General features: G+C 33.1%; 1 protein-coding gene and 1 non-coding gene across 3 annotated transcripts in view; both read left to right on the forward strand.

The window, feature by feature from the left end:
- The window catches only part of LOC114338020 (glypican-6), a 475,036-nt gene that overhangs the window by 318,563 nt on the left and 129,933 nt on the right, over positions 1-26,540 (forward strand). The window contains exon 1 of one of the 2 annotated variants that reach the window (XM_028288596.2): positions 4,141-4,180. The exons of the other annotated variant lie outside the window; for it this stretch is intronic. Within the exon in view, the coding sequence (XP_028144397.1) occupies positions 4,156-4,180 (25 nt within the window). The 5' untranslated portion in view covers positions 4,141-4,155. Of the gene's footprint in view, positions 1-4,140; positions 4,181-26,540 lie in introns of those variants that run through there. 2 annotated transcript variants of the gene reach the window in all.
- On the forward strand, positions 20,707-20,778 carry Trnap-agg (transfer RNA proline (anticodon AGG)). Its single transcript has one exon. It is a non-coding gene; the product is annotated as a tRNA-Pro (tRNA).

Below are 26,540 nucleotides of genomic sequence, written 5' to 3' on the forward strand. Positions count from 1 at the left end.
CATTAAAATTTTTATTATATAAAATACAAATAGTTCACAAAAGTTCCCTAACCTTTTCTTGGTGAATATCACTAAAAAAACTATATATCATAGAAATTTAAGACGGAATTATGGCGGTATTATCTTAAAATCACTATACTTAAGCAGAAAAATCAGAAGAGGACGCAAAATTTCAACTTTATAGGAATTAAAAAGGCTTGAGATTGCCTTGCTGAGAGAAAGCACAGAAAAATCAGAAGATGAAGCAAAATTTCAACTTTATAGGAATTAAAAGGGCTTGAGATTGCCTTGCTGAGAAAAGGCAAATCCTGTCTTTTTAACCGTTATTTACAAAGTACTATTAATAACAATAAGACAGTTGTGACGTCACTTCGGCTGTCAGCCTTAAAATATTTTCGTATTTTTCTATATTGAACTATGTTTTTATGTATTATATCAGACATTTTCTACCATATAGAGTATTTTTATAGCAAATTTCTAATAATGTATCGACACATTAGCACAAAATTAATAGTAAAATTTTAAATAATCTCTTGTTTTTGTAAATCACACATCACACATAAACCATAAATAAGATCGTCCCCCTCGACGTCAGAGTGTACCACGTGACCTATAATCATAGTTAACGCTCCCAGCGGATAGGTAAATAATGACAGTAGCAAAATATTTAGGAAAACTGTCCAGTGACAGTGACAGTTTCCTTTTATATATTATCTAAGGTTGGAAACTTAACTACTATACAACTATATACTAGTACTTAAGTAATAGTACTTAACAGTACTAAAGTTCGAAAAATCTGACAGGTGGATCACATGAAAAGATGCGTTCTTAATCTTCGCTGGACGGAACGTCTCATTTTCTATGTGCACGTCATACTTCTGGGAGAAGTACAGAAGTACCTAGGATAATTCTTCTTTGACATATTTCATTTTAGTATCACGAGCAATAACTCTATTAGTAAAGTGAAGTTTAGACGCCGCGCCGCGATAATAGTCCAGAGAAATAAGATTTTCTCGTGACACATCCCCCTCCAGGCCGAAACCAAATTTTTGAAGTAGTATGGACAATTTTCGCTTTTTTCGTCTATAACCAAAAAGTTAAGCATTCTAAACAAATTTGAGAGTAAGAAACTCATAAATCGTCTAAAAAATTTCAATATGGCGTTCGCTGAATATGTCCATCCTTACTGGTTGCTTAGAAAATTGCAAAATAAATCATAAATTTTGAGTTTTTATAAAAATTCATAACTTATGTAAAAATTAACTTAGAACCGTCTTATTCCACGAAATGCTGATGCTGAGACTTCTGGTGCTTAAATTATATTTTAAATTTCAAAGCAATTGGTCAAATAGTTTAAAAGTTATTTAATTTGATTATCCCAAATTCATTTTTTTGCAAATAAGTCAAAAAATTATGAGGGTACATTAAGACTTCTGACAGTTTATGGAAGAAGAACATTTATACTTATTGACTTAATTAAAAAAAAAGTGACAAAAAGTAATTTTAAACAGTGTAAAATTATTTTGCAAAAACACGTCGATATTTTGCTTATTTATAAACAATTAGAATAACCTTTTAACCGTTACCCGTAGAAAAATTATGTTTTCATATTTGGAAAGACTGAATTTTTATACACATTTAGAAAGAAAAACAATTGTCCTAGGACAATTAGGGACGAAGTTAGTTCCCCCTTTTTTTAATTCACATGTTTTTGCAAAATAATTTTGCAGTATTTAGAATTATTTTTTGTAATTTTTTGTTAATTAAATTAATAGTATAAATCTTCTTCTTTCATAAACTATCCAAAGTATTAGTGTAACTTCATCATTTTCTGACTTATAGCGTTGAAAAAAAATTAATTTGGGATAAACAAATTAAATACCTTTTAAACTATTTGACCAATCGCTTTGCAATTTAGGGTATGATTTAAGCACCAGAAGTCTCAGCATTCCGTGTAATAAGAACGTTCTAAGTTAATTTTTACATAAGTTATGAATATTTATAAAAACTCAAAATTTATGATTTATTTTGCAATTTTCTAAGCAACCAATAAGGATAGACATATTCAGCGAACTCCATATTAAAATTTTTTATACGATTTATGAGTTTCTTACTCTCAAATTTGTTGAAAATGCTTAACTTTTTGGTTATAGACGAAAAAAGCGAAAATTTACCGTTTTTTGATCTTCTTTTGTTTATAACTATGTATATCATCAAAATCGGCTGCAGGAAACATAAAGGTTATTAATATAGATGTCCATACTACTCAAAAAATTTGGTTTCGGCCTGGAGGGGGATGTGTCACCAAAAGATATTTTTTTCCTTATTTCTCTGAACTATAAATGCGAGAAATTTATTCTTCTTCTTCTACAGCACTACAGCCCAAATTGAGCCTTGGCCTCCTTTATTTTTTGCCTCCACCCTTGCCTGTCTGTGGCTGCTCTTCTCCATACACGGACTCCTAAAAGGGCTTGTGCGTCGCTGTTTACTGTGTCTTCCCAGCGCTTTCGTGGCTTCCCAACCGGTCTCTTTCCTTGCATTCTAGCATTCAGTGCTAGTTTTGGTAGCCTATCCTCTCCCATTCTTATCACATGTCCGGCCCATTGCAATCTTTGTAATCTAATGAAGTTTGACAGGGGCGTTTCCTTATAAAGTTGATAAAACTCGTTGTTGTATCGACTTCTGAAGATTCCGTTTTCCCTCACAGGTCCTAGTATTCTCCTAAGTACTTTCCTTTCGAATGTGTCGAGTTTGTTTTTGGATGTTTCTTTCAGCACCCAGGCTTCACTGCCATAGCATGTTATTGGTCGAATTAAGGTTTTATAGATTCCCATCTTTGTATTTCGGTGGACACTTTTAGACCGAAATATATGGGAGAGGGCAAAATAAGCTCTGTTTGCCTGCGTTATTCTCTTCCGTATTTCTCCATCTTCTGATCCGTCGGCATATATTTCTACTCCCAGGTATGTAAACTTTTCAACCGTTTCAATGTCATCTTCATGTATAATGTTTTCTGAGTCATTATTTTTGTTTTTTCTGTGGTAATTTCCAGACCTAGTATTTTTGTTTGTGTTTTTAACTCTGCATATGTTTCCTGTGCTCCTGTTGATGTTCTACTCATAATATTAATATCATCAGCATAAGCGGCCAGTTGAACCGTTCGGTTGGTCAGTAGATTTCCTCGTCCAGTTTGCATTTGCCTAACCGCATACTCCAGTGCCAGGTTAAACAATGTTGGGGCCAGCCCATCTCCCTGTTTTAGTCTCTGCGAAATGTTAAAAAAGTCTGTCCGGTGGTTTTGTATTCGTACACATGCCTGAGTTTCATCCATTGAGAAATTTATTGGGACGATAAATTGTTACGATTTATTGATTTTTTTAAAGTTGTTTAGACGCTGCGATATATTGTCGCGATTGAATATAAACTAAAAGAACTCGATCGTTACAATAAATTGATGCAATCGATACCAACTCCAATCCAACTCCAATTCCGATAAATCGCTGCAATGTACCGTTTACACACAACGATAAATTGAAACAACTCGATCGATATCGATAAATTGCTCGCATTTATCGCGGTGTCTAAAATCTGCCTTACATATCATGCAGCGTTTTCGATAATCTTATCTAATCTAATCCTAATTTTGGACTGGAATCTTTGTAGGATTTCGATATTTGAGTGGGATGCTGTCCCCACAATTAAATTCCTTAGCTCCTTATCGGTTTTAGGACGACTGTAAATTAGCAATTTATTGGTAGCTATTAATTGTGATTGAGGACCTGACATCCGGTACAAGTTGCTAAGTTTTAAGCCCAATTGCTTTCTCTTAGTTAATCGTCGTTAATACCAGTTAATCGTCGGTCCAGATGGATTCCCAGATATTTTGCACATTCTTTTTGTTGCAAGAGCTGACCATTTCAAGCCACAGTTGGACATGCACCTCTTCATAGGATTTAGGTGACATGCATAGATTTAATTTTTATTTATTTAATTAATTTCATTTGCTTTAATTCGCCAGGTTTTTAGCCAAGAGGAAATATCAGAAATTATCATGTGAAGTGAAATTTTTTGAAGTTTTAGTTGTAGAATTTTTGAAACTGATGCCTGATTCTAAGTTAATATACATATTTGGTTTTAGGTAAGATTTTGGGAGCGATGATCATCCTGTTAACTAAAAAGAGTACGTACGTATAGACCTAAATTTCTCTTCCTTTATAATATATTTCTCGTCCTCTATATGTATATTTACGTGTATTTTTTTGGTACTGAGGGATAGCGGATGACAAATCCTTGAAAACGTACAACTTGTGTTGCTTTGTTTTTTAACAATCACAAAAAGTGAAAAAATCATTTTTTATCTATAAAACGTTTCTTATACATTTTAAAGGAAAATGGTTCAAATAGAACTTACCGAACTTAATTTGTTTAGAATTGAACTTGTAGCTCGAGAAAATAATAAGAACTACTGAACTAGTCTACTTTCACATCCCAGAAAAATCGGAAATCCCGGAAAAATAAATTAATTAATTTTTCCATAAAAAATAAAATTTCTGAATTTTACTATTATTGCGTAAGAAATATATACATTTTAATAATTAATGTTTGTTATTTATATAAAATTAATTATAAATTAATACTTCAAATTTGTTTATTTAAATTAAAATGTGAAACGGCTTATTTTTGAGAAGTTTTTACACTCTCTGAATAAAGGTTTTAATAATAATAATGTTTTAAATATTTCTTACGAAATAATAGTAAAATTTAACTTTTTATGGAAAAATTTAACTGTATTATTATAATATAATTGATTTTTTCCGATTCTTCCGGGAGGTGAAAATAGTATACCTACTTCTTATTATCTCTGAGTCATAGAAACCAAGATATTGCAAATTTTTTCAGCGTGCACGAATTTCAGCCGGTATTTTACGAGTACCATCACTTTAACGGGTTACACCTTTTTATTGCTCGGTCGGTATATAGGTACCATGTATAAAATGGATCATTAAATTTAGATCTTCGTTTAATAATGGGTTCAATTTTTAGCCCTATATTATAATAAACTGTGGAAATATGATTTTATGAAAAAAAATTGCCATCTTGGTTCCTATTGGTCATAAAAGGTTCTTTTTTATAATATGTATTGTGTTTTTTCGCCATTTTTTCAGTGAGCCTACTTACAAGCGCGTGACATAAAAGTTATGATAAATGTTTATAAACTATAAAGTCTTTTTTTAAATACAGACATACATATATCTAAATTGAAACCTCAAATAATCGATTGCGACTGCTAAATACCTCAGAGGCACTGTTTGAGCAAATGAACGAATTGAATAATTTACAAACTATTTGGTCTAAGTAAGAGAACGTTTTCGAGAAAGTATTTTAAGACAGCTGATTCTTTCATACATTGTTCCCTATGCTTCCTCGAACACCGTACCGGCCATCTGGCTGCTGATACAGGTTGCATTCATTACTGTGCAGCACACCTGTACAGGTAAATACAAAATCAGGGTGATTTATTAGTGTGATAAAGCTTAGTAGATCCGCTATAGTAATAGATAGCAATAAATGTTAATAACAAAAATTGTAGTTAACTTTGAGCTTCACATTACAAAATTAGTTAGAATGTTACAGGGTGTTCGATAACATAGTGGCAGACTAAACTTTTGTTTTTTTAAATGGAACACCCCATATTTTATTTTATATTCTAAATCTTCTTAACTTCCCCATCACAAAAATATAAAGGTTTGTTATGTTATACAGGGTATTTACAAAGTTATAACCAATGTTCTATAAAAATCGTAATAAGTTCAGGTCCCTGTATAAATAAAACTAAGCACATCAGCAATGGTTTATTGGTGCTATATTTTTTTATTGATTGTCAAAATTTATAAAAATGGTTGATATTGCTAATTTTCTTTTTGTCGAATACAGAGTGAATCAAAACGCAAGTACATTATTTTCTCAGTAATTTTAAATAGAACACCCTCAATAATAACTTGCTCTGAAAAATGAAAATATCTCGAAAACTAACAAACTTAGGCATAGTACATACAAAACTTAAACATACAAAAATTAAAGTACGGTAATGATACTTTTCGATGGTGATATAAAATACAGGGTGTTCCATTTAACATTTCTGAGAAAAGAATGTACTTGCGTTTTGACTCACCCTGTATTCAATATAAGGAAAATTAGCAATATCAACAATTCTTAAAAAATTTTACACTCAACAAAAACATATGGCACCAATAAACCATTGCTGTTTTGCTTATTTTTATTTGTACAGGGAGCTGAACTTGTTACGATTTTCATAAAAAATTGGTTATAACTTTGTAAAAGCCCTGTATAACATAACAAACCTTTATATTTTTGTGATGGGGGAAGTTAAGAGGATTTCGAATATAAAATAAAATATAGGTTGTTCCATTTAAAAAAAGTACTGCCACTTTGTTATCGAACACCCTGTAACATTCTAACTAATTTCGTAAGGTGAAGCTGAAAGTTATCTTCTACAATTTTTGTTATTACTTTGATTGCTATCTATTACTATAGCGGAGTATAGCGGATCTACTGAGCTTTATCACACTCATCAATCACCCTGTACATTGAATTTAAATAATTTTAGGACGAAAAATGTTTTTGTCATTACTTTTTAAACCACAGAAATGTTTGGCAAGTATAGTTCATATTTCTAATATTGTTTAAAAAGTAATGACAAAAAATTTTTTCGTCTTACCATAATTTTAAATTCGATATAAGTATTTTATATTTACCTGTACAAGTGTGCTGCGCAGTAATGATCGCAACCTGTATCAGTAGCCAGATGGCCGGTATGGTGTTCGAGGAAGCATAGGGAATAATATATTATTAAAGAACCAGTTGTCTTGAAATACTTTTTTTTTCGACTCTTGGTCCAATTTGATCGAGTTAGTTGAGGTTTACACACTACTTTTTAATTGTCATAATTTCTAGTAGGTAGTTGTGTTACATGTCATTATAAATGTTTTTTGCAATTACAACGGTCAATAGTTTATATATTTTAATTTTGAAACTCACAAATTAAAGAACTTTCTAAGCTTTTGTTTGAACCATTTGTCTCTAAATTGTATAGGATTTGTTTTATGGGCAAAAAATTATTTTTCACTTTTTATGATCAAAAAAGCAAAATGAGCTGTACATATTATATGGAAATCATTGTAATGATTTGTTATTAAGGCTATGGGTACATAATTCGCAAATATTTTACGTGTATCCCTACTTTTTCTGTCTTTACACGGCAAATTACGTCTAGTAAAATTCACACTGGTGTGGATATGTAAACATTACTAGAATGCCATTCTACTTGAAAATGTCATAATTAATTTAAAGAGATGGCTTTTGAATGTTCTTGGATAACTGTTATTTTTATAATTGCAAATTATTAATTCAGTTAATAAATGTGATAATTTTTTCACTAACTATGTTTTCAGTGATTGTAATAATTTATTTGTACAACAAAAACTAATAATCAATCGAGAAAAGAGGAAAAGTGTTAAAGTGATTTTTTAATAATATGTTGATATTTTGGAACGCTTACAATTTTGAACATCTCTAACAACAAAATACTTGAATCACAGGATATATCTGATGTATTCTCTGCTTGGATCTTCCACAAATAATACACAATAAATAACTTTTTATTAAGTTCACGTCTTAAATCAATTATTTATCAAATACACTATATATCAATAATATTTAATCAATTTCTCAAAATATTCCCGATGCAATGTCAAATATTTAAAATTGTCACTGATTGTCAGTGTCTGACTGACAATATATGCTGACAATATTATATTCGGTTGAGTGGGTTGTAAGACAAAGACAGATTTGGAAAATATTACCACGGCATTGTGTTCATTTTTTTCAAATCCTGAAAAAACCAATAAATATTTTTGAAAAATTTAAACGCAGAATGAAAGACTAAATTATTACCGAGGGCCGAAAGTCCCTTAGAATAAATAAAAAGTTTATTTTGAATGAGATATTTGAAATTAAAAATCACACTAAATTTTCTCTAGTTTTTTCACCCCTGTAACTTATTAAAATAAACATTATAGAAGTTCTCAGGGACTTTCGGCCCTCGCTAATAACGTAATCTTTCATTCTGCGTTTAAATTTTTCAAAAATACTTATTAGTTTTCTCAGGATTTGAAAAAAATGAATCCCCATTTGAATACCATTGCAGCCGAAAATACGTACCGATCCTCTTAATGCCTGGTTGCACCAACAGATCTTAAGCTCCAGCTTAGCTAAGCTCAGCTTATATTTTAATGCCACACTAGGTCTAATACCGTTAATTAATTTTCTGGTCTTTTTAACTGCAATAATAATAATAAAATAATTGTATTCTATTCTAATTAAATTGTACATTATGTATTAAAACCCATGATTATAACCAGTAATGATATATGTAATAAAATTCTAAATGTGCTTTTTCGCGCCAAACATTAAAATTCTCTTCACATCACTGAACAAATATTTAAAATTCATCTGATAAATCGAATCAAAAACAAACAAAAATATTTATGGTAGACTCGGTTTCATCCTTAAAAACAATAGCTCCCAATACGTTATTCTTAGTTGGTTTGTTTTGCATACGTGTTAGCTCTGCCACAAAAATTCCTCTGGTGTGAAGTGTTTGACTTGACATGAACCATTCCAAGAACCAGATCACAAGAATGTTTGTGAAGTTTCCTGAGAACTGTTCAAAATTAGTCGTTTAGCTTATAAATTGTTTGGAAAGGAAATTTATGTAAGTAGTAATTGCTTTCATTAGATGACGGTAGGGATAAAAAAGTATAAACGATGACAGAGCCGGATTGGTTTCATAAAATTCAGTATCAAATTTTGTGGATAATAAGATAAAAAAAATTACTATTGCCCACTCCCACTATAATATGCATATTTTAACATAAACTTTGCAATTGGCCACTAGTACAGTCGGAAAAATGAAAGAATACTCATAAACGAACATATAAAACACGCTGTATTTTCCTGTCAACGTGTCACAAAGAAAATTGCCTAGCGCAAGTACATGTAATAATAATTATTACATGTACTTGCGCTGGCCAATTTTTTGTGTGACAAGGTGACAGGAAAATACAGCGTGTTTTATATATGTTCGTTCATGGATATTCTTTCATTTTTCCTACTGTATGTATATTTTAATATTGTTTCTTCTGATTATTCGAAAGAATTATAAAATTGGCCCATTTTCAATCATATTGCGCAAGAAAGTACCTACTTTCCCCCTTTTCTGTTTTACGGCGATTTATATGTACTATATATTTATTTTTTTCTATTTGTATATTTTATCTATTTATAAAATCTTATTTTTCTGTTTTCTATTATATTATAATCTAATATCAAGAATTTATAGTGCTATAGTCCGTCCCACCTTGACTTTACAGTATAGGGAACATAGGCAATGCAGTCCTTATGAGAGTTTTTAGCGCGGTGATGCCAATTTTATCAAAAAGAATTTGTAATCGAACGTTAGAGAGATTAAATTAAAACTGTTTTAGAAAGACAATGTACAATTTTATCATTCGTATGTGTTTAAGTTTATTTGATATACTACAGCTATTACGCATATGAATCCTAAAATAATTGTAGATTGCCTTTCTAAAACAGTTTGAATTTAATCTCTCCAATGTTCGATTACAATTATTTCTTTTTGATAAAATCGGCATCACCGCTCTAAAAACTCTCATACACTTGAGTCCAGGGTTCTTGACCCGTGTGTCATTAATACCTGGAGAGATAAAACACATACTTTTTATCTAGCATCATTTTCTTCCACGCATGAAACTAAAAACAAACCAGCTACCGCCTGTTATTAAGTAAAAACATATGTTTTCATTTTATGAACGCTCTAGACTCAGTACATTGAAAAGAGATGGGTACAAAAAAGACGTTTGGGCATGTTTCAATAATTTGTGACGTTTCTGCTTTGTTTACTTTTGTGGCTCTCAGTCTTTTGAATGTTTTGCTGTTTTTTTGTCGAATTTTTGCATTTTGAAGTTTTTTATATTACACAAACAATTGTTTTCACAACTAATTTTATATTGGAGTTTGAAATTTTATTTAAGTGTTATTATTAAAATAAATAAAAGTAAATTTCGACCACGAGTCAGGATCCTGTTAACCGAGATACGATAGTACCAAGCGGCGCCGCTAGGAGGAGCACTCCATCAATGCGTCTCAGAATACTTTAACGAAACGTGGTCATTTTGTACTCTAAACCGAGTAAGGTATGAAAAAGAAAAGAAAATAATCGTTTTCGTTTTGATTCAATTCGAGTCTCTTGCCATCCTCTGACACCGTGTTTCGGGATCTCTACCCCTTATCAAAGAGGCTATGCAAGTAGACTGAATTGAATCAACTCGAAACGAAGAAGAACTGCATATATTAAAATATCTGCAGCAGAGTGTGGTTAGAATGTCCTCTAACGGGGAATGACAAAATAAATAAAAGTAAATTTCGACCACGAGTCAGGATCCTGTTAACCGAGATACGATAGTACCAAGCGGCGCCGCTAGGAGGATCGTATCTCGGTTAACAGGATCCTGACTCGTGGTCGAAATTTACTTTTATTTATTTTGTCATTCCCCGTTAGAGGACATTCTAACCACACTCTGCTGCAGATATTTTAATATATGCAGTTCTTCTTCGTTTCGAGTTGATTCAATTCAGTCTACTTGCATAGCCTCTTTGATAAGGGGTAGAGACCCCGAAACACGGTGTCAGAGGATGGCAAGAGACTCGAGTTGAATCAAAACGAAAACGATTATTTTCTTTTCTGTTATTATTAACTTTTACAACATACAAAGCTAACCTCATTCACACAGTTAAGGAATGGCTGTGTTTACGCTTCCGCCAAAGTGAATAAAATCACAAAAAGAAAATATGTTATTAAATTTTTGTATAATTTTTTTATTTATTTATTAATCACAAATGATATTAAAAGAATGTATTAAGCTAGTTACTTCAAATGTAGCTGTAATTCTACACTAAAATTTAAGAGCAAAACTTACATTTTTTGACATTCTATTTATTTTATAACGTCAAATTTTATAATATGTATAACCCGTGATCGGAGCAGTAGCAACTTTCTGTCACTTGCTTTTGCGTTTAGTAAACCGACTTATTTAGTATGCTTTAAATAATGACGCACGGGTAAAGAACCCTGGACTCAACTGTAAGGACTGCACTCCCTATGTTCCCTATACTGTAAAGTCAAGGTGGGACGGCCATAGGACAGGTGTAGGAAAAACTGGCAAATTTCATGTGAAAGTAGGATTGCACCAAGGCTCGGTGCTTATTTTTATTCTCATTAGTTTTGAATCAGATAACACCGAAGCTACAGGGTAACATTCCCTGGTGCTTAATGTAAGCTGATGATGTAGTGTTAGTACAAAATAGTGATATCGACTTAAAACAAAAACTGGAACAGTGGTGACAAGCTCTTGAGGAAAAAGGTTTAAAACTTAGTAGAACAAATACACAGTATTTGGAATGTTTAGTTAAATATGGAGTAACTATAAACAAAAAGATGTCTTTGGATGGTGAAATGATTGTGAAACGTAATACTTTTAAGTACCTAGGATCAGTAAAATCACTACTGTAGAGAAATATATGGGAAATAGATGGAGATGCATGCAATACAAAGAGATCGCTAAACTGGGGTTTCCTGGAAGGAGTAGAAGAGGAAGACCAAAGAAGACCTGGAGGGGATGCTTAGACAGGACAATTCGGTAAAGGGGATTGATGTTGATATGACTTAAAATAAAAAACTTATGGAGAGATACAATTAGAGAAACCGACCCCGCTTAGGGAGAGAAAGACAAAGAAAATAATGATGAATATCTATTTATCTATCGTATTGCTTTAGTTCTTAAAGTGAATTAATAATGATATAGTCGCTTGCTTGTATTAAACTAAAAAAATAATAAAAATTTTTCATTTTAATTTTTATTCATTATAAGATGTTCTATTTCCCATACATATTTCTTTGCGGTTCCGATTTATCTAAGCTGTTCTACGCTTAAGGTTATGGTACAGAGATGCAGAGATGTCGGACATCCGATTTATATGTGTTTCATTGACTTTGAGAAGGCCTTTGATCGAGTAAAACATACTGAAATTTGAAATGATTGCCATGCTTCAGAAAGTAGGTATTGATGATAAAGACCTACGCATTATTAAAAATCTTTACTGGCATCAACGTGCAAACATCAGGATTGACCGGGACACGTCTGAAGAACATCAAATAAGAAAAGGAGTAAGGCAGGGCTGCATTTTGTCCCCACTAATATTTAACGTCTATTCTGAGTTTGTTTTCAATAAAGCAGTGGATAATGCTCAATGTGGTATCAAAATGAATGGCGTCAATATTAATAATTTGAGATACACGGATGACACGGTGTTAATTGCGAGCAATTACGAAGAGCTTCAACATCTGAATAATAGGATTACCACAACGTGTGATAAATATGGACTCAAGCTAAACACCGCAAAGACCAAGATGATGGTTTTCAGTAAGACGCCAATACAACCGGAAGTAGTAACAGCTTATGGTGAACAATTAGAGAGAACCAACAGTATCACCTACCTTGGTTGTAATCTAAATGAGAACTGGGATATGAGCAAAGAAATTAGAATACGTATAGAGAAGGCCAGAGCTGCATTCTTTAAGATAAAGAAACTTTTATGTGGAAACAACATTACTTTGAATCTGAAAATTAGATTAGTGAGATGTTATATGTGTTCTCTACTCTTTTGTACGGTTTCGAAGTTTGGATTTTAAAAGATACACTTCTCAAGAAATTGTAAGCCTTTTAAATCGGATATATCGGAGAATCCTACGAATAAGTTGGGTGGATAGAGTTCGTAACGAAGTTGTTTTGCACCGGATGGAAAAAGTCACGGAAGTCGTCAGAACAGTTAAAAATCGAAAACTTGAATATTTTGGCCATGTTATGCGACACCCAGAGAGATTTAATATACGCCATTTAATAATACAAGGCAAGGTAGACGAAAGAAGGGGGCCAGGTCGAAGAAGAACGTCATGGCTTAAAAACCTGAGAGAATGGTAACAGATCCTCTGCATCCCTTTTCCGAGCTGCCGTCAACAAAACTACTATAGCCAATTTGATAGCCAACGCTCGATAATCGAGCACGGCACATGAAGAAGAAGAAGGTCTACGCTTGTGTTGCGAATATCAGCAACCATAGATTAAAGTGTTTTATCGTATCTGCATAATCAACTTTCTGATTGATATCGAGCCTCAATACAAATTTGGCAACTCCTTTCACTTAGATTAGAATAAAGAATGAGAGATAAAGAACTCGATTATACGGTTAATCTGAATCGGTATTTAAATTTTCGGTACGTGTTTTCAAGAAATTTCACTTACATTCAGGCCTTCTTATTTACGATTAAAGGTGACCGGTAAGCACCTGTATTTCTACAAATACAATTTGAAATAAAATAAAAATAAACACGGATACACAGTAAAACGTTATACACTACTATCCGCAGATATTCAGATATAAGAGTGGCTACTTGAAATAAAAAAACTGATCTAATCAACTTCAATCGTAAAAGAAGAGAGTCGCATTTAAACAAGATATTATGATATTCAGTGCTATGAAATACAAGACCTCTCTTCAGAAACATCTAAGATTCCAGTACCGATTTTCGGACCAACTACGGAAAACTATGTTTCGATTTTCATGTCGGAAATCAGTTTCAAAATACAAAACGTACTTATTTTTAAAAACTAAAATTCCACAAGATAATAGATAATTCCAAATCACAGTAAAATATTTTTAGTGCGGTCCTGAGTTAATTGCTTATAAATAATAAACAACACACTCATATTGTGGAACATACTTATTCTTTCTACAAGGAATAATAAAACTTAAATATAAATACTTTTTTAATGAAGCCCAGAGTAGATTTTGTTTTGAATTGAAACTACAATATTAAAGGTAAATATACTTAACTAAAAATATAGTGTTAGTTCTTAATGGTTGAGAGCATATTTATATTATATTACCCTTATTATATATATTCAAAAAGAAAATGATCTCTTACAGAGTGATACTCATAATTTTACAAGTGATTATTTAAACTAAAACTCCTAATGACAGATCAAAAAAATACTCGTACCTACAGCCTACAGTGCACAGATTCTAAAGGTGCCGATGGGGGATGGGGTCTATGGTCTATGCACATTATAGTCGATGTATGAGAGAGAAAGTATTCCAAATAATGAAATAGCAAATTAATAATATCAAATTTGTTATTTCATTATATTCGAATAATTTCTCTCTCATACACCGTCTATAATACGGCGCATAGACGCCATCCCCAACCGGCACCTTTAGAATCTGTGTAGTGTTTTTTTTAAATACAATCTGTTCCAATACATCACAAAAAAAAGTAACACTAAGCATTTTTGTTGAACGAACAAATGTGAGAGGAGTTTTAGTCCAATGACTATCAACTCCTAGTAGGTTTGTTACTAATAACTACACTAAGTCACTTATTTTCACTTAAAACCTTAAAACACTTTGAAACACTGGCAAGTCAAGAGGAGTTCTAATTTTCAGTCTATTTAGTTGTGTAGAGTTGTCCAATAAATTCACTGCTAATTCGTTGGGGTGCTTTTCCAGTCGTTTGAAATATTTATCACTGCATTTGATGATGATCATCTGCTTCACTGTCTCGATCTTCAAGTCCCTGCAAATGTCTGCATTTGGAATGAACCACGGTGCATTTGTGATACCACGAAGAACCTTGGATTGAAACCGCTCCAGTATTGGTAGGTTGCTGTCTGCTGCAGTTCCCCACAGTTCAATCCCGTATGTCCAGATGGGCCGGATGATTGCTTTATACACTAATATTTTGTTAGATAGAGATAAGGTGGATTTTCGGCCGAGTAACCAGTAGTGTTTTTTGTATTTTATTCCTAATTGCCTCCTCTTCGTCCAGATGTGTGTTCTCCATGTTAGCCCCTTGTTAAGGTGTAATCCAAGATATTTAACAGTATAATTTTTAGGAATATTCTTGTTAGCATTAGGATATTCGGTGTTTCTTTGTGACATTTAGTGAATACTACGTTAACTGATTTTGCTTCGTTGATCTTTATCTTCCATTTCTTAGCCCTTCCATCTGTGTACTGTGGATGACTGTTATTTTCCCACATATATTTTCCTATTTCAGATCCTAATACAATAGGGTAATAAAGTTTAGGTACTACACTAAGCAGCAAAATTAACGCACCACCTTAAAAATGGGACATTTTTGATGTCTCGAATTTCCTAAACCTCTTGTTTGATTTGAGTGATTTTTAACATGTTATAGCAATTCTTTAACAATATCCCTGTAGTAATATTGTTGCTAGCCGTGTATGTTGTCATTGTATACCGGGTGTACCAAGCATACTGTGTTTTTTTTCTAAAAAATCGGAACATCCTGAGGAATATTCTGGCATTAATAAAATGTTGAAATTAAAACTCAATTGTAGCCTTGAGCTTTCTTAACATTTTGTTTTTTGATTCATTCACATATATTGGAAAATAAAAAAGTTAGTTACCTTAACAACTAAACATGTTTTTCGTCGATAAATCCTCATTTTCTGCTTAGTTTAATAACCAAGCCTACAGTAGGCTATGAGAAATTAACAATTTGATAAATGTCAAATTGTTAATAGTCAAAAAGTGTCTGATTTGTTATGAAAATTAGTAGATTTATTATTTAAAGTTTCAATCAAGTCCGTAATTTTTTGTTGTTTGGAAATGAATACGCTACAAGGAATTTGACCGCGATGAGTGTGTTCAAGTAGTGACCTTACATAGCGAAAGACTACCATACTATCAGCTCCTTATATTGGTAACATTTTTTTGCTAATGCACGATAATGCAAAAGCTCACGTTGTACGAACTGTAACCGAATATTTACAACAGGTACATCTTCGGGCTTTTGAATTGGCCACCGCATAGTCCAGATCTTAACCCAAACGAACAGTTGTGGGACATAATTGGCAGAAGACTACGACAGCGTTTGCCACTTCCTAGAACCTTACAAGAGGTAAAAACAGTAGCTTTCGAGATTTGGAATGATATTGTTCAAAACCAAATAGCAAACCTCATTGGTAATATAAAAGTACATATGTATCTCTTTTATTATTGAACATAAGCGAATGAATCAAAAAACAAAATGTTAAGAAAGCCTAAGGCTACAATTGAGTTTTAATTTCAACATTTTATAAATGCCAGAATATTCCACATGGTGTTCCGAACTTGCATGAAAAAACCCAGTATGATTGGTGCACCTGGTATACAATGACAACTTACCTGACTAGAATAAGGCTTATAACATATTCAAAAAATCACTCAAATCGGACAAGAGGTTTAGGAACTTCTAGACATGAAAAATGTCTTATTTTAAGGTGGTGCGTTAATTTTGCTGCTTAGTGTATTTAAAATGCGTTTAAAATTTGAAATACTTGAAAAACCTCAGAAAGGAAGTTTGGGAATAAAAGACCTTGTGATGGTCACACGAAGTTTAGGAAAAGATAAAAGAGAAAGCAAGAAAATAGGTCGGACACAGATCTTCAAAACTATGCGGTTGCCAAAAAGGACGCGATAGCAGTAGCAAAAGGAAAAATCGTAAATAAAATTATACGATCAACTTGATACCAACACCGCGGACGCGCCAACTCGTAACTTTTAATGACAAAAATTTTCAAATCAAAATGTACACCGGCCAATTCGTAACTTTTCTATTACCTGACCTGCCAACTCGAAACTTTCTTCAGGTGAATTCGAAACCATTGATTAAATTTAATACCTTAAATCTAAACCAAATGTTTCTTGGTTTTGCTTAAAAACATTATATTTGTATTATATGTACCTACAAACAATAGCAAAAATTGAAATATCTTAATAAAATAATTGAAACAATATTATAGTGGAAGTGGAAACAATATTATATGATGCTGCTGTATTTTCGTTTTGCAACGAAATTGAAAATGGTTATTCATTTTTGATTTAAATGTTTACTCTGATTGGAGTACGAAGGGAACCATTCTCGTTGGAACTTTACCGCGCTGAGCAGATGGGACGTGAATTATAAATTGTAAAATTCCCTCATCTTCCTTAGTCTCAGCATCCGTTATGGCTTGCAAATTGTAGAAGCCTCGGAGGTATAACCAGAGAAGGTTCCCATTGTTTTCAGTCTGGTGGGATGTAGAATAACATTATGTTGTTTTATATGCCATTGGATTGAAAACTTAGTCTTTTGCTAGCAGTTGTCGCTAGGGCATCCATGCCATTTTCGTTCGTTGCAATCCGTGACTGCACGCCGGGGTTTGTTTTGGTTGGATCAGAGAGAGCAGCATGTGCCTCCTGATGAGAGACTAATAAGTTTCGAAACCGGTAGAGGTGCTTGCTGCACTCTCTGATTGGACTAGAATATGATGCGGCTGTAATTTCGTTTTGCAACGAAATTGAAAATGGCTATTCATTTTTGAATATTATAGTGTTTCATTAACACGTGTTATAAATATTATTTCCATCAAATATAGCTCTAAACGAGCTTGGTTTTTATCAAGTAATTGTAAATTCAATATTTAGATGTTTAGCAATGATAAATTATTTAAATCCATCTGATACTTTAAAAGCAAAGAGATTTTCCATATGTTTATTTTAAGTCTAAAAGATTATACCTATATTTAGTTACGAATTCACCGGTAGTTGATTGGTTACCAAAAAATTATCTGAGGGCCAAAAGTTACCAATTGGCCTGTAATTAGGATGGGGATTAAAATACATAGTAACGAATTCACCGGGAACCCAACACCGCAACACCAGGGAATAAGAAATAAGGATATATAACACAGCAAAAGCAAACGATTTTAATCAGATTACATGTGTATGAGATGAAAAAAATAAAATACCGGTTGAAGAATCTGACAGAAAACTAGATAAGTTAACGGAGACAGTGACAGTCATCAATATTAGCCTATATTTATCCACTGGTGAACGTAGGCCTCTCGTAAATATTTCCCCTATCTACTGTGACAAATAGCAAACAAATAACAAACGAGGAAGTGGTTCAACACTTCAGAGAATAAAGAAATATGAAGCAATTGGAGCAGATAATATTCCTGGGGAAGTGTGGGTACGGGCAGCACTAAGAGAGACAGAAACAAATGGGCGACTAAGAACAAATGGGCGACTAATAAGTTTTTTAATAAAATTATGGAAGTGGGACAAATGCCAGACAAATGGAGAAGCATATGCCAGTATATTAGTACCGGTTTACAAAAACAAGGGAGATATACAACAATGCACAAATTATAGGGCTTTAAAAGCACTTAGTCACACCGTTGATTGAGGTATTGAGGGTCCGTCCAATATCTCAATCAACGGTCACACCATGAAAATATGGGAGAGAGTAATAATTGATAGACGAGTACGTTAAGAAATACAGGAATGAATGCAATGTATGCAATGCATTGATCTTGAGAAAGCATAATATTATGATAGATATCCTCGATAAATTCGGTGGTGAGCTTTAAAAAAAATGAGTTCCCGGTGAATATGTAAAGGTTGTCAGAGACATGTATGAGGGAGTAACAACTAATGTTAGGACAGGTGTGGGAGAGACTGATAAATTTCATGTGAAAGTAGGATTTTACTAAGGCTCGGTGTTTAGTTCTTATTTATTCTCATTAGTGTTGGATACCATAACAGAGAAAAGACAGGGCAACATTCCCTGGGGCTTAATGTATGCTAATAAGGTATAGGTCTGGATCCCGCGTATGAAAAAAAGTTGATTAATAGCAAGCTGAAAATTTGTGAATAGCTTAAGGGTCTCTGGTCGGACAAACTTTGATATACGGGAACACTGGAACAGGGGCAGATTTAATTGTGGAACAGGTTAAAAATTTGGAACGGTCAGACCACGAAAACGGCACATTTATTTTGTCCGACAGAACAGACTTAAACTCTCCGAACAGAGATTAAACTCTCATGCAAAAATCAGACTGCTATTTATCACCAAATGGGCGTTTTAATGAGTGGAACATGTAGAATACGTCAAATGACAGGAATTATGACAGGTGATAAGTAAATAGCAGCCTGATTTTTGCATGAGAGTTTAATCTCTGTTCGGAGAGTTTAAGTGTGTTCTGTCGGACAAAATAAATGTGCCGTTTTCGTGGTCTGGCCGTTCCAAATTTTTAACCTGTTCCACAATTAAAACTGCCCATGTTTCAGTGTTCCCATATATCAAACTTTATCCGACTAGACACCCTTAAGCTATTAACAAATTTTCAGCTTGCTATTAATCAACTTTTTTTTCATACGCGGGATCCAGACCTAGTAGTATTAGTAGAAAACAGTGAAAGCGATTTAGAACAAAAACAAAACAAAAACTAGTTAGTTGGGTGTTGTGTGACAGAAAAATTCCAATAAAGCTGAAGGGAAAATTCTATAAAACTGCCGTAAGACCAAATATGTACGGAACTGAATGTAGGACAGTTAAAAAGAAAGAGGAAGAACGAGTGCATGAAAATTAGAAATTAGTGTATTAGAGGAATCTAGTGGTGGCACCGATTAATGCCAAATGAAAGAGCATACGTTGAGATGGTTTGAGCAAGAGGTTAATCACCCAATACGAAGAATTGCTGATCTGCTGGTTCCTGGTAGGACTAAGAGTGAAGATCAAAGAAGAAATAAGACGTTTCGGCAGGACATGTCAGTAAAGGAGATTGATATTGGTATCACCCAAGATAGAAAGTTGGAGAAATGTAATTAGAGAAATAGCCCCGCATGCATAGGGATAAATTTTAATTTTGTTCACACAACTTTATGTAATATAGTATTTCCTTTCGTTATATCGTGTCCTTTTTTGGTATCGGGCATAGGAGGCTTCTTTTCACTGCTTGGATGCTTTCGTCGTTACCATACTTGATGTGATACCTGTAGGTGCTTCTTCATTATCGTTTTGGTCTAGGTACTGCCGCTTCATCTGGTAATATTTACATTAATTGCCTTGGTGGCATTGTAATATTTTTACTAAAATTTCAGATATTTTGGTATCTATAAATTTGCTAATTTTAATCTCATCTATCATCATTTAATCTTTTGCTCATTATATTTTAAGCAAGGTTCTGAAACTGTTTTCTTGTGGCATGTTATTTAGTGACGTTTAACTGGAATTAAGCCACAATATTGTTGGTTTAATGTTACATTTCTTAAATAACTAGATAATTTCGATTTCCACTCCGGAAAAGAGAAAAGAAAAATTTTCCACAGAAAATTAAAAGAATTTTCAAACATAATTTTCTTTTAATTTTTGAGGGCGATTTTCGGAGTGGAAATCGAAACGTCAAACAATAGCTATTTAAGAAATGTAATTTTCATTAAAATTATTGTTGCTCAATCCCATATAAACGTTACATTAATTATATTTTATAACTGAATTATCGACATTGTACAAATTAGATAATGAGACGTACCAATAATGCATAAAATCAAATAAAATTTTGTAGTATGTATTTCATACTTTTTGTCATGAATTTAAAAAAATAAAATAGCGAGAACTCTTGAGAGTTGATAGTTTCAGATTGATAAATTTATAGACATGGCTCGTTGGTCTAGGGGTATGATTTCCGCTTAGGGTGCGGGAGGTCCCGGGTTCAAATCCCGGACGAGCCCAAACTTTTTTTATTTTTTTTTCATTGAATAATATTTGATCATTAAAAGTATAACTAAAATTAATGTTTTTTTAACTTTAATTTACTTATTTGTTGTAAATAAATAGATTTTAGTAAAAATTTCTAATTTTATATTAATTTGTCATCTTGCATTTAAATTTAAAATAATCCTAAAACGTTTTTAAATTCTATTCTATTCGTATTTTATATTAGGCAAATATATATTTCACGAATTTGCTACTATTCTGGATTAGGTATGAAAGTTTTGACTTAAACGGTCCGCTGCGCTGTGCCGAGAAAGTTAATAGCGAATTCCCCTAATATTTGAAGCACTGTCGGAGACAAGAAAAAATACGGTTATAATGTATTTTACTTCCATTTAGGGAAATACCATTATTAGTGCAAAAAATAGAAGAAAATTACAAATTCTATTGTTTCTAAATTAATAATTGTGGAATTTACTGATAAAATAATAGCACTGACATTCAAAATTTTTCTTAATGAGAAAAAGAAAACATTTTCGTACAGTGTAATCAAAATTTGATTCATACTCATAATCACTGTCGTCGGTATCTTCACCTATTTGCTATTTGAATTGTAAATTATGACTGGGTTAATTGGTTATATGCGATTTTCACGCATCCAACATTCTTCTATGAACTTTTCACATTTCAGCAAACTTTTTCCCTAAATTGCAGGAGTAGCAGTGTTCAATGCTTCTTGCAAAATTTTCAAACCTGCTGCGTCACTGTAACCGTTGCATCCAATATAGGTAATAGTTTTATCGTAGTAAGTTTTGCATATTCCCCAAAAATGTGCAATGGGATTGAATTGGTAATAGTAAGGAAGCAGTCTTAACACATTAAACTATGTATAATTTTTTCTTCTTTTTCTTCTTCTTCTTCTTCTTCTTCTTCTTCTTCCTCTTTATAATCAATTCTGCTTGTTAATTATATTACTGCTATTTTAAATTGATATAAAGATTAATAATTTGAGAATTTTAGGTTATACATATACAGGGTGTAACAAAAATACAGGTCATAAATTAAATCTCATATTCTGGGACCAAAAATAGTTCGATTGAACCTAACTTACCTTAATACAAATATGCACACAAAAAAAGTTACTGCCCTTTGAAGTTACAAAATGAAAATCGATTTTTTCCGATATATCGATAACTATTAGATATTTTTTAATGAAAATGGACATGTGGCATTATTAGGGCAGGAGCATCTCAAAAAGAAATTATAGGGAAATTTGTGCACCCCATAAAAATTTTATGGGGGTTTTGTTCCCTTCAACCCCCCAAACTTTTATGTACGTTCCAATTAAGTTATTATTGTGGTACCATTAGTTAAACACAATCTTTTTAAAACTTTTTTGTCTCTCAATATTTTTTCGATAAACCAGTTTTAATCGAGATGCGGCTTCTTTTTTAATATGTTTACATTAAATTTTTATGTATTTTATGTATTTTTTCGATAAGGCACCTTTTATCGAGATGTGGCTTATTTTCTAATATGGTTCAAAATATACCTCAAACTAATTTATAAATAAATTTTCATATTATTACCAGTTCTCTTTAACCTTACGTAATAACAGTATACAAATATGTGGTGGATTTGACAAATATGCAAAATATCTCGATAAAAACTAGCTTTTCGAAAAGTACTAAGAGACAAAAAAGTTTTAAAAATATTGTTTTTAACTAACGGTGCCGCAATGATAATTTAATTGGAACGTACACAAAAGTTTGGGGGGGGGGGGGGGTTAAGGGAACAAAACCCTCATTAAATTTTTATGGGGTGCACAAATTTCACTATAATTTCTTTTTAAGATGTTCCTGTCATAAGAATGCCACATGTCCGTTTTCAATAAGAAACCTCAAATAGTTTTCGATATATTGGAAAAAATCGATTTTTATTTTGTAACTTCAAAAGGCTGTAACTTTTTTTGTGTGCACATTTGTACTAAGATAAGTTAGGTTAAATCGAACTATTTTTGGTCCCAGAATATGTGATTTAATTTATGACCTGTATTTTTGTTACACCCTGTATATCACTATTACAGTATGTACCGGGTGTCCCACTAAGAATGGCTCTCGGCCATATCTCAGGAACCGTTTATAGTACAGCTTTGAGAAAAAAATATTTATAACAAAAGTTGCCTAGGGAAAAGCCTGGAAATTATTTTGATAATTCTAGGTCCACCGCTAGAGGGCGTAATTGAATATCAAAAATTAAAAAATCAAAATTTTACAAAATTTACCTAGTGAAAGGGCACTGTAAGTTCAATCATCGTATTCTTCATAAAATCCTGCGCATATTTGATTTCACAAGTTTAAGTCTACCTTTGCAAATAAGAGGTGGGGGTGAGAGGGAACCTTGTTATGAAAAAATGGCTGCAAGTCCGGTTCTGCTAAATCGAATTTTGCATACTTGGTCTGGTTGAGAACAGCTCTTTTGTCAATGTAAGTGTATTATTTTCGAAATAGCCTAATAAGTAATATGCAAGTTAGGAGGCGTTATTTAATTATTTTCAGAAAACTAGTTTTCTTTGGAAAATATTAAATACATTTTTAATCATGTATTACAAAATTAGACCAAATTAAGAACATAATACCGAAAACCTCATGTCGATACCTTTTTTCTATCTCGAGATATCTTAAGAAATGTGTAAATTTTAAACATACTGTCAACGGTAAACGAAGTTAAAGAAAAGTAGTGTGCTATGGAAAAAACAAATAAACATTTTCCAGATGTGAACGTATATAATTAATTAAAACAACAATAAGACAAATAACACTATAAAATATAACAAAGAAATAAAAGCAACTACGTACTTAGTCTTAGTGACTGCCTAAATGTCAAATTGTTGCCCATAATTTTCGATGCAAGCATTTACTCTTTCAAGAGTAGATTGAATAGCAACAGATTTAACTGTTTTAGACTTTTATTTATGGGGACAGATTAAAGACCTTGTTTTTGCCACTAGGCCCACTACGCGAGAAAACATGATCTAGAATCTAGAGAATACGAAACGCCATTCAAAGCATTGCGAAAGCAGAAATTGAGACTGCTGGTCAATCTACTCTTGAAAGAGTAAATCAGTCGGAAATGATGAACAACAATTTGAACATTTAGGTCGTCACTAAGTAAGTAATTGCTTTTATTTCTTTGTTATATTTTATAGTGTTGTTTGTGTTATTGTGGTTTTAATTAATTATATACGTTTACATCTGGAAAATGTTTCTTTGTTTTTTCCATAGCACACTACTTTTCCTTAACTTCGTTTGCCGGTGACATTAACAGTTGTTTAAAATTTACACTTTTTTTAAGATATCTCGAGATAGAAAAAAGGTATCGACCTGCGGTTTTCGGTATTATGTTGCTAATTTGGTCTAATTTTGTAATACAGGATTAAAAATGCATACTTGTATTTAATATTCTCCAAAGAAAAGTAGATTTCCGAAAATAATTAAATAACGCCCACTAGCTGGCTCATTACTTATTTGGCTATTTCGAAAATAAAACTCTTACATTGACGAAAACGAGCTGTTTTGAACAAGGCCAAGTATGCAAAATTCGATTTAGCAGAACCGGACTTACAGCCATTTTTTCATAACAAGGTTCCCACTCACCCCCACCTCTTATTTGCAAAGGTAGACTTAAACTTGTGAAATCAAATATGCGCAGAATTTACGAAGAATACGATGATTGGATTTCCAGTGCCCTTTCATTAGGAAATTTTGTAAAATTTTGATTTTTTAATTTTTGATATTCAATTACGCCCTCTAGCGGTGGACCTACAAAGCTGTACTATAAACGGTTCCTGAGATATGGCCGAGAGCCATGCTTATTGGGACAACCGGTACATATTTATACAATGATTTTGATACTTCATTAAAACTTATTAGTCGAAGCAATAAAGCACTGAACCTCCGAAAAAAAAAAACGACAAGACGGATCTTAATAATTCTTTTTGCATTAGATTCGTGAATGCGCCAGGTAACTTTGTGACCCCGAGCCATAATATAATATTGAAAAACTGCATACAAAAAATGCATTTCTTAAAGTGCATCTCAAACATACAATAAAAAAATTCAGAACTCATCAATTATCAGCGGAAATGAGTTCAATTTTGATATTCTGCGGTTTTTGGGGTCACTGAAAACGAATATGACGTCGTAAGTGATCTCCGGAGTACCTGGTGCCCAGAGTACCTACTGTTTACCTCATCATTAAAATTCATTAAAAAATTAGTCAAAATCATTACTCGGGAGGTTTTTAGGGTCACTAACGACGAATATGACATCGGAAGTGATCTACGGAGTACATGGTGCCCAGGGTACCTACTGTTTACCTCGTCTTGTGGAGTTTTCGGCAAAAAATTTATTAAGAAACTAGTCAAACATCCTTACTGGGGAGGGGTTTGGGGGTCGCTAACGACGAATATGACATCGGAAGTGATCTCAGGAATACCTGGTGCCCGGGGTACCTACTGTTTACCTGGTATTCGGGAGTTTTCGGCAAATTCATTAAAAAATTAGTAAAAAATCATTACTCAGGGTGTTTTTGGGGTCGCTGACGACGAATATGACATCGAAAGTGATCTCCGGAATACCTGGTGCCCAGGGTACCTACTGTTTATCTCGGGACTAATGATTTTTGACTAATTTTTTAATGAACTTGCCGAAAACTTCGGAAGACGAGGTAAACAGTAGGTACCTTGGGCATCAGCGTTAGATACTCCGGAGATCACTTCCGATGTCATATTCGTCGTCAGAGACCCCAAAAACCCCGAGTAATGAATTTTGACTATTTTTTTTAATGAATTTGCCGAAAACTGCAGAAAACGAGGTAAACAGTAGGTACCCTGGGTACCAGGTATTCCGTAGATCACGTCCGATGTCATATTCGTCGTCAGCGACCCAAAACCCCCGAGTAATGATTTTTGACTAATTTTTTATTGAATTTTTCGAAAAATCCAGAAGACGAGGTACCTTGGGCACTATACTCGAGCCATTCAAAAGGTGGAATCCAAGGTTGCGTGATCATTCGATGCCAGCATCGACCGGTCGTTCGAAGCCAGACTTTCTAAGAACTGTTTACACCATCATAATTTGTGTTTTGCACTTCCACTGCTGAATTTTGTTAGGCAGTGCTTAAAATTCGTTGTTGTTGAGCAGTGTAAACGTGGGAAAATTGGTGACATCAAAAGAGGATCGTTGTAAGAGTGCGTGCTGTTCACGTGATCATTCCATCTTTTCAGTGGCTAGACTATAGATATTCCGGAGATATCACTTCCGATGTCATATTCGTCGTTAGGGACCCCAAAAACCCTCCAAGTAATGATTTTTGACTAATTTTTTAATAAATTTTTTGCCGAAAATTCCACAAGACGGGGTAAACAGTAGGTACCCTGGGCACCAGGTATTCCGTAGATCACTTCCGATGTGATATTCGTCGTTAGTGATCGTAAAAACCCCCCGAGTAATGATTTTTGACTAATTTTTTAATGCATTTTAATCATGAGGTAAACAGTAGGCACCCTGAGCACCAGGTACTCCGAAGATCACTTACGACGTCATATTCGTTTTCAGCGAACCCAAAAACCCCAGAGTAACAAAATTGAATTCTGAAGTTCTGAATTTTTTTTATTGTCTGTTTGAGATGCACTTTAAGAACGCATTTTTTATATGCAGTTTTTCAATATTATATCATGGCTCGGGGTCACAAAGTTTCCTGTCGCATTCACGAATCG

This window comes from Diabrotica virgifera, chromosome 8 (genome assembly GCF_917563875.1).
Source record: "Diabrotica virgifera virgifera chromosome 8, PGI_DIABVI_V3a".
Classification (NCBI taxonomy): domain Eukaryota; kingdom Metazoa; phylum Arthropoda; class Insecta; order Coleoptera; family Chrysomelidae; genus Diabrotica; species Diabrotica virgifera.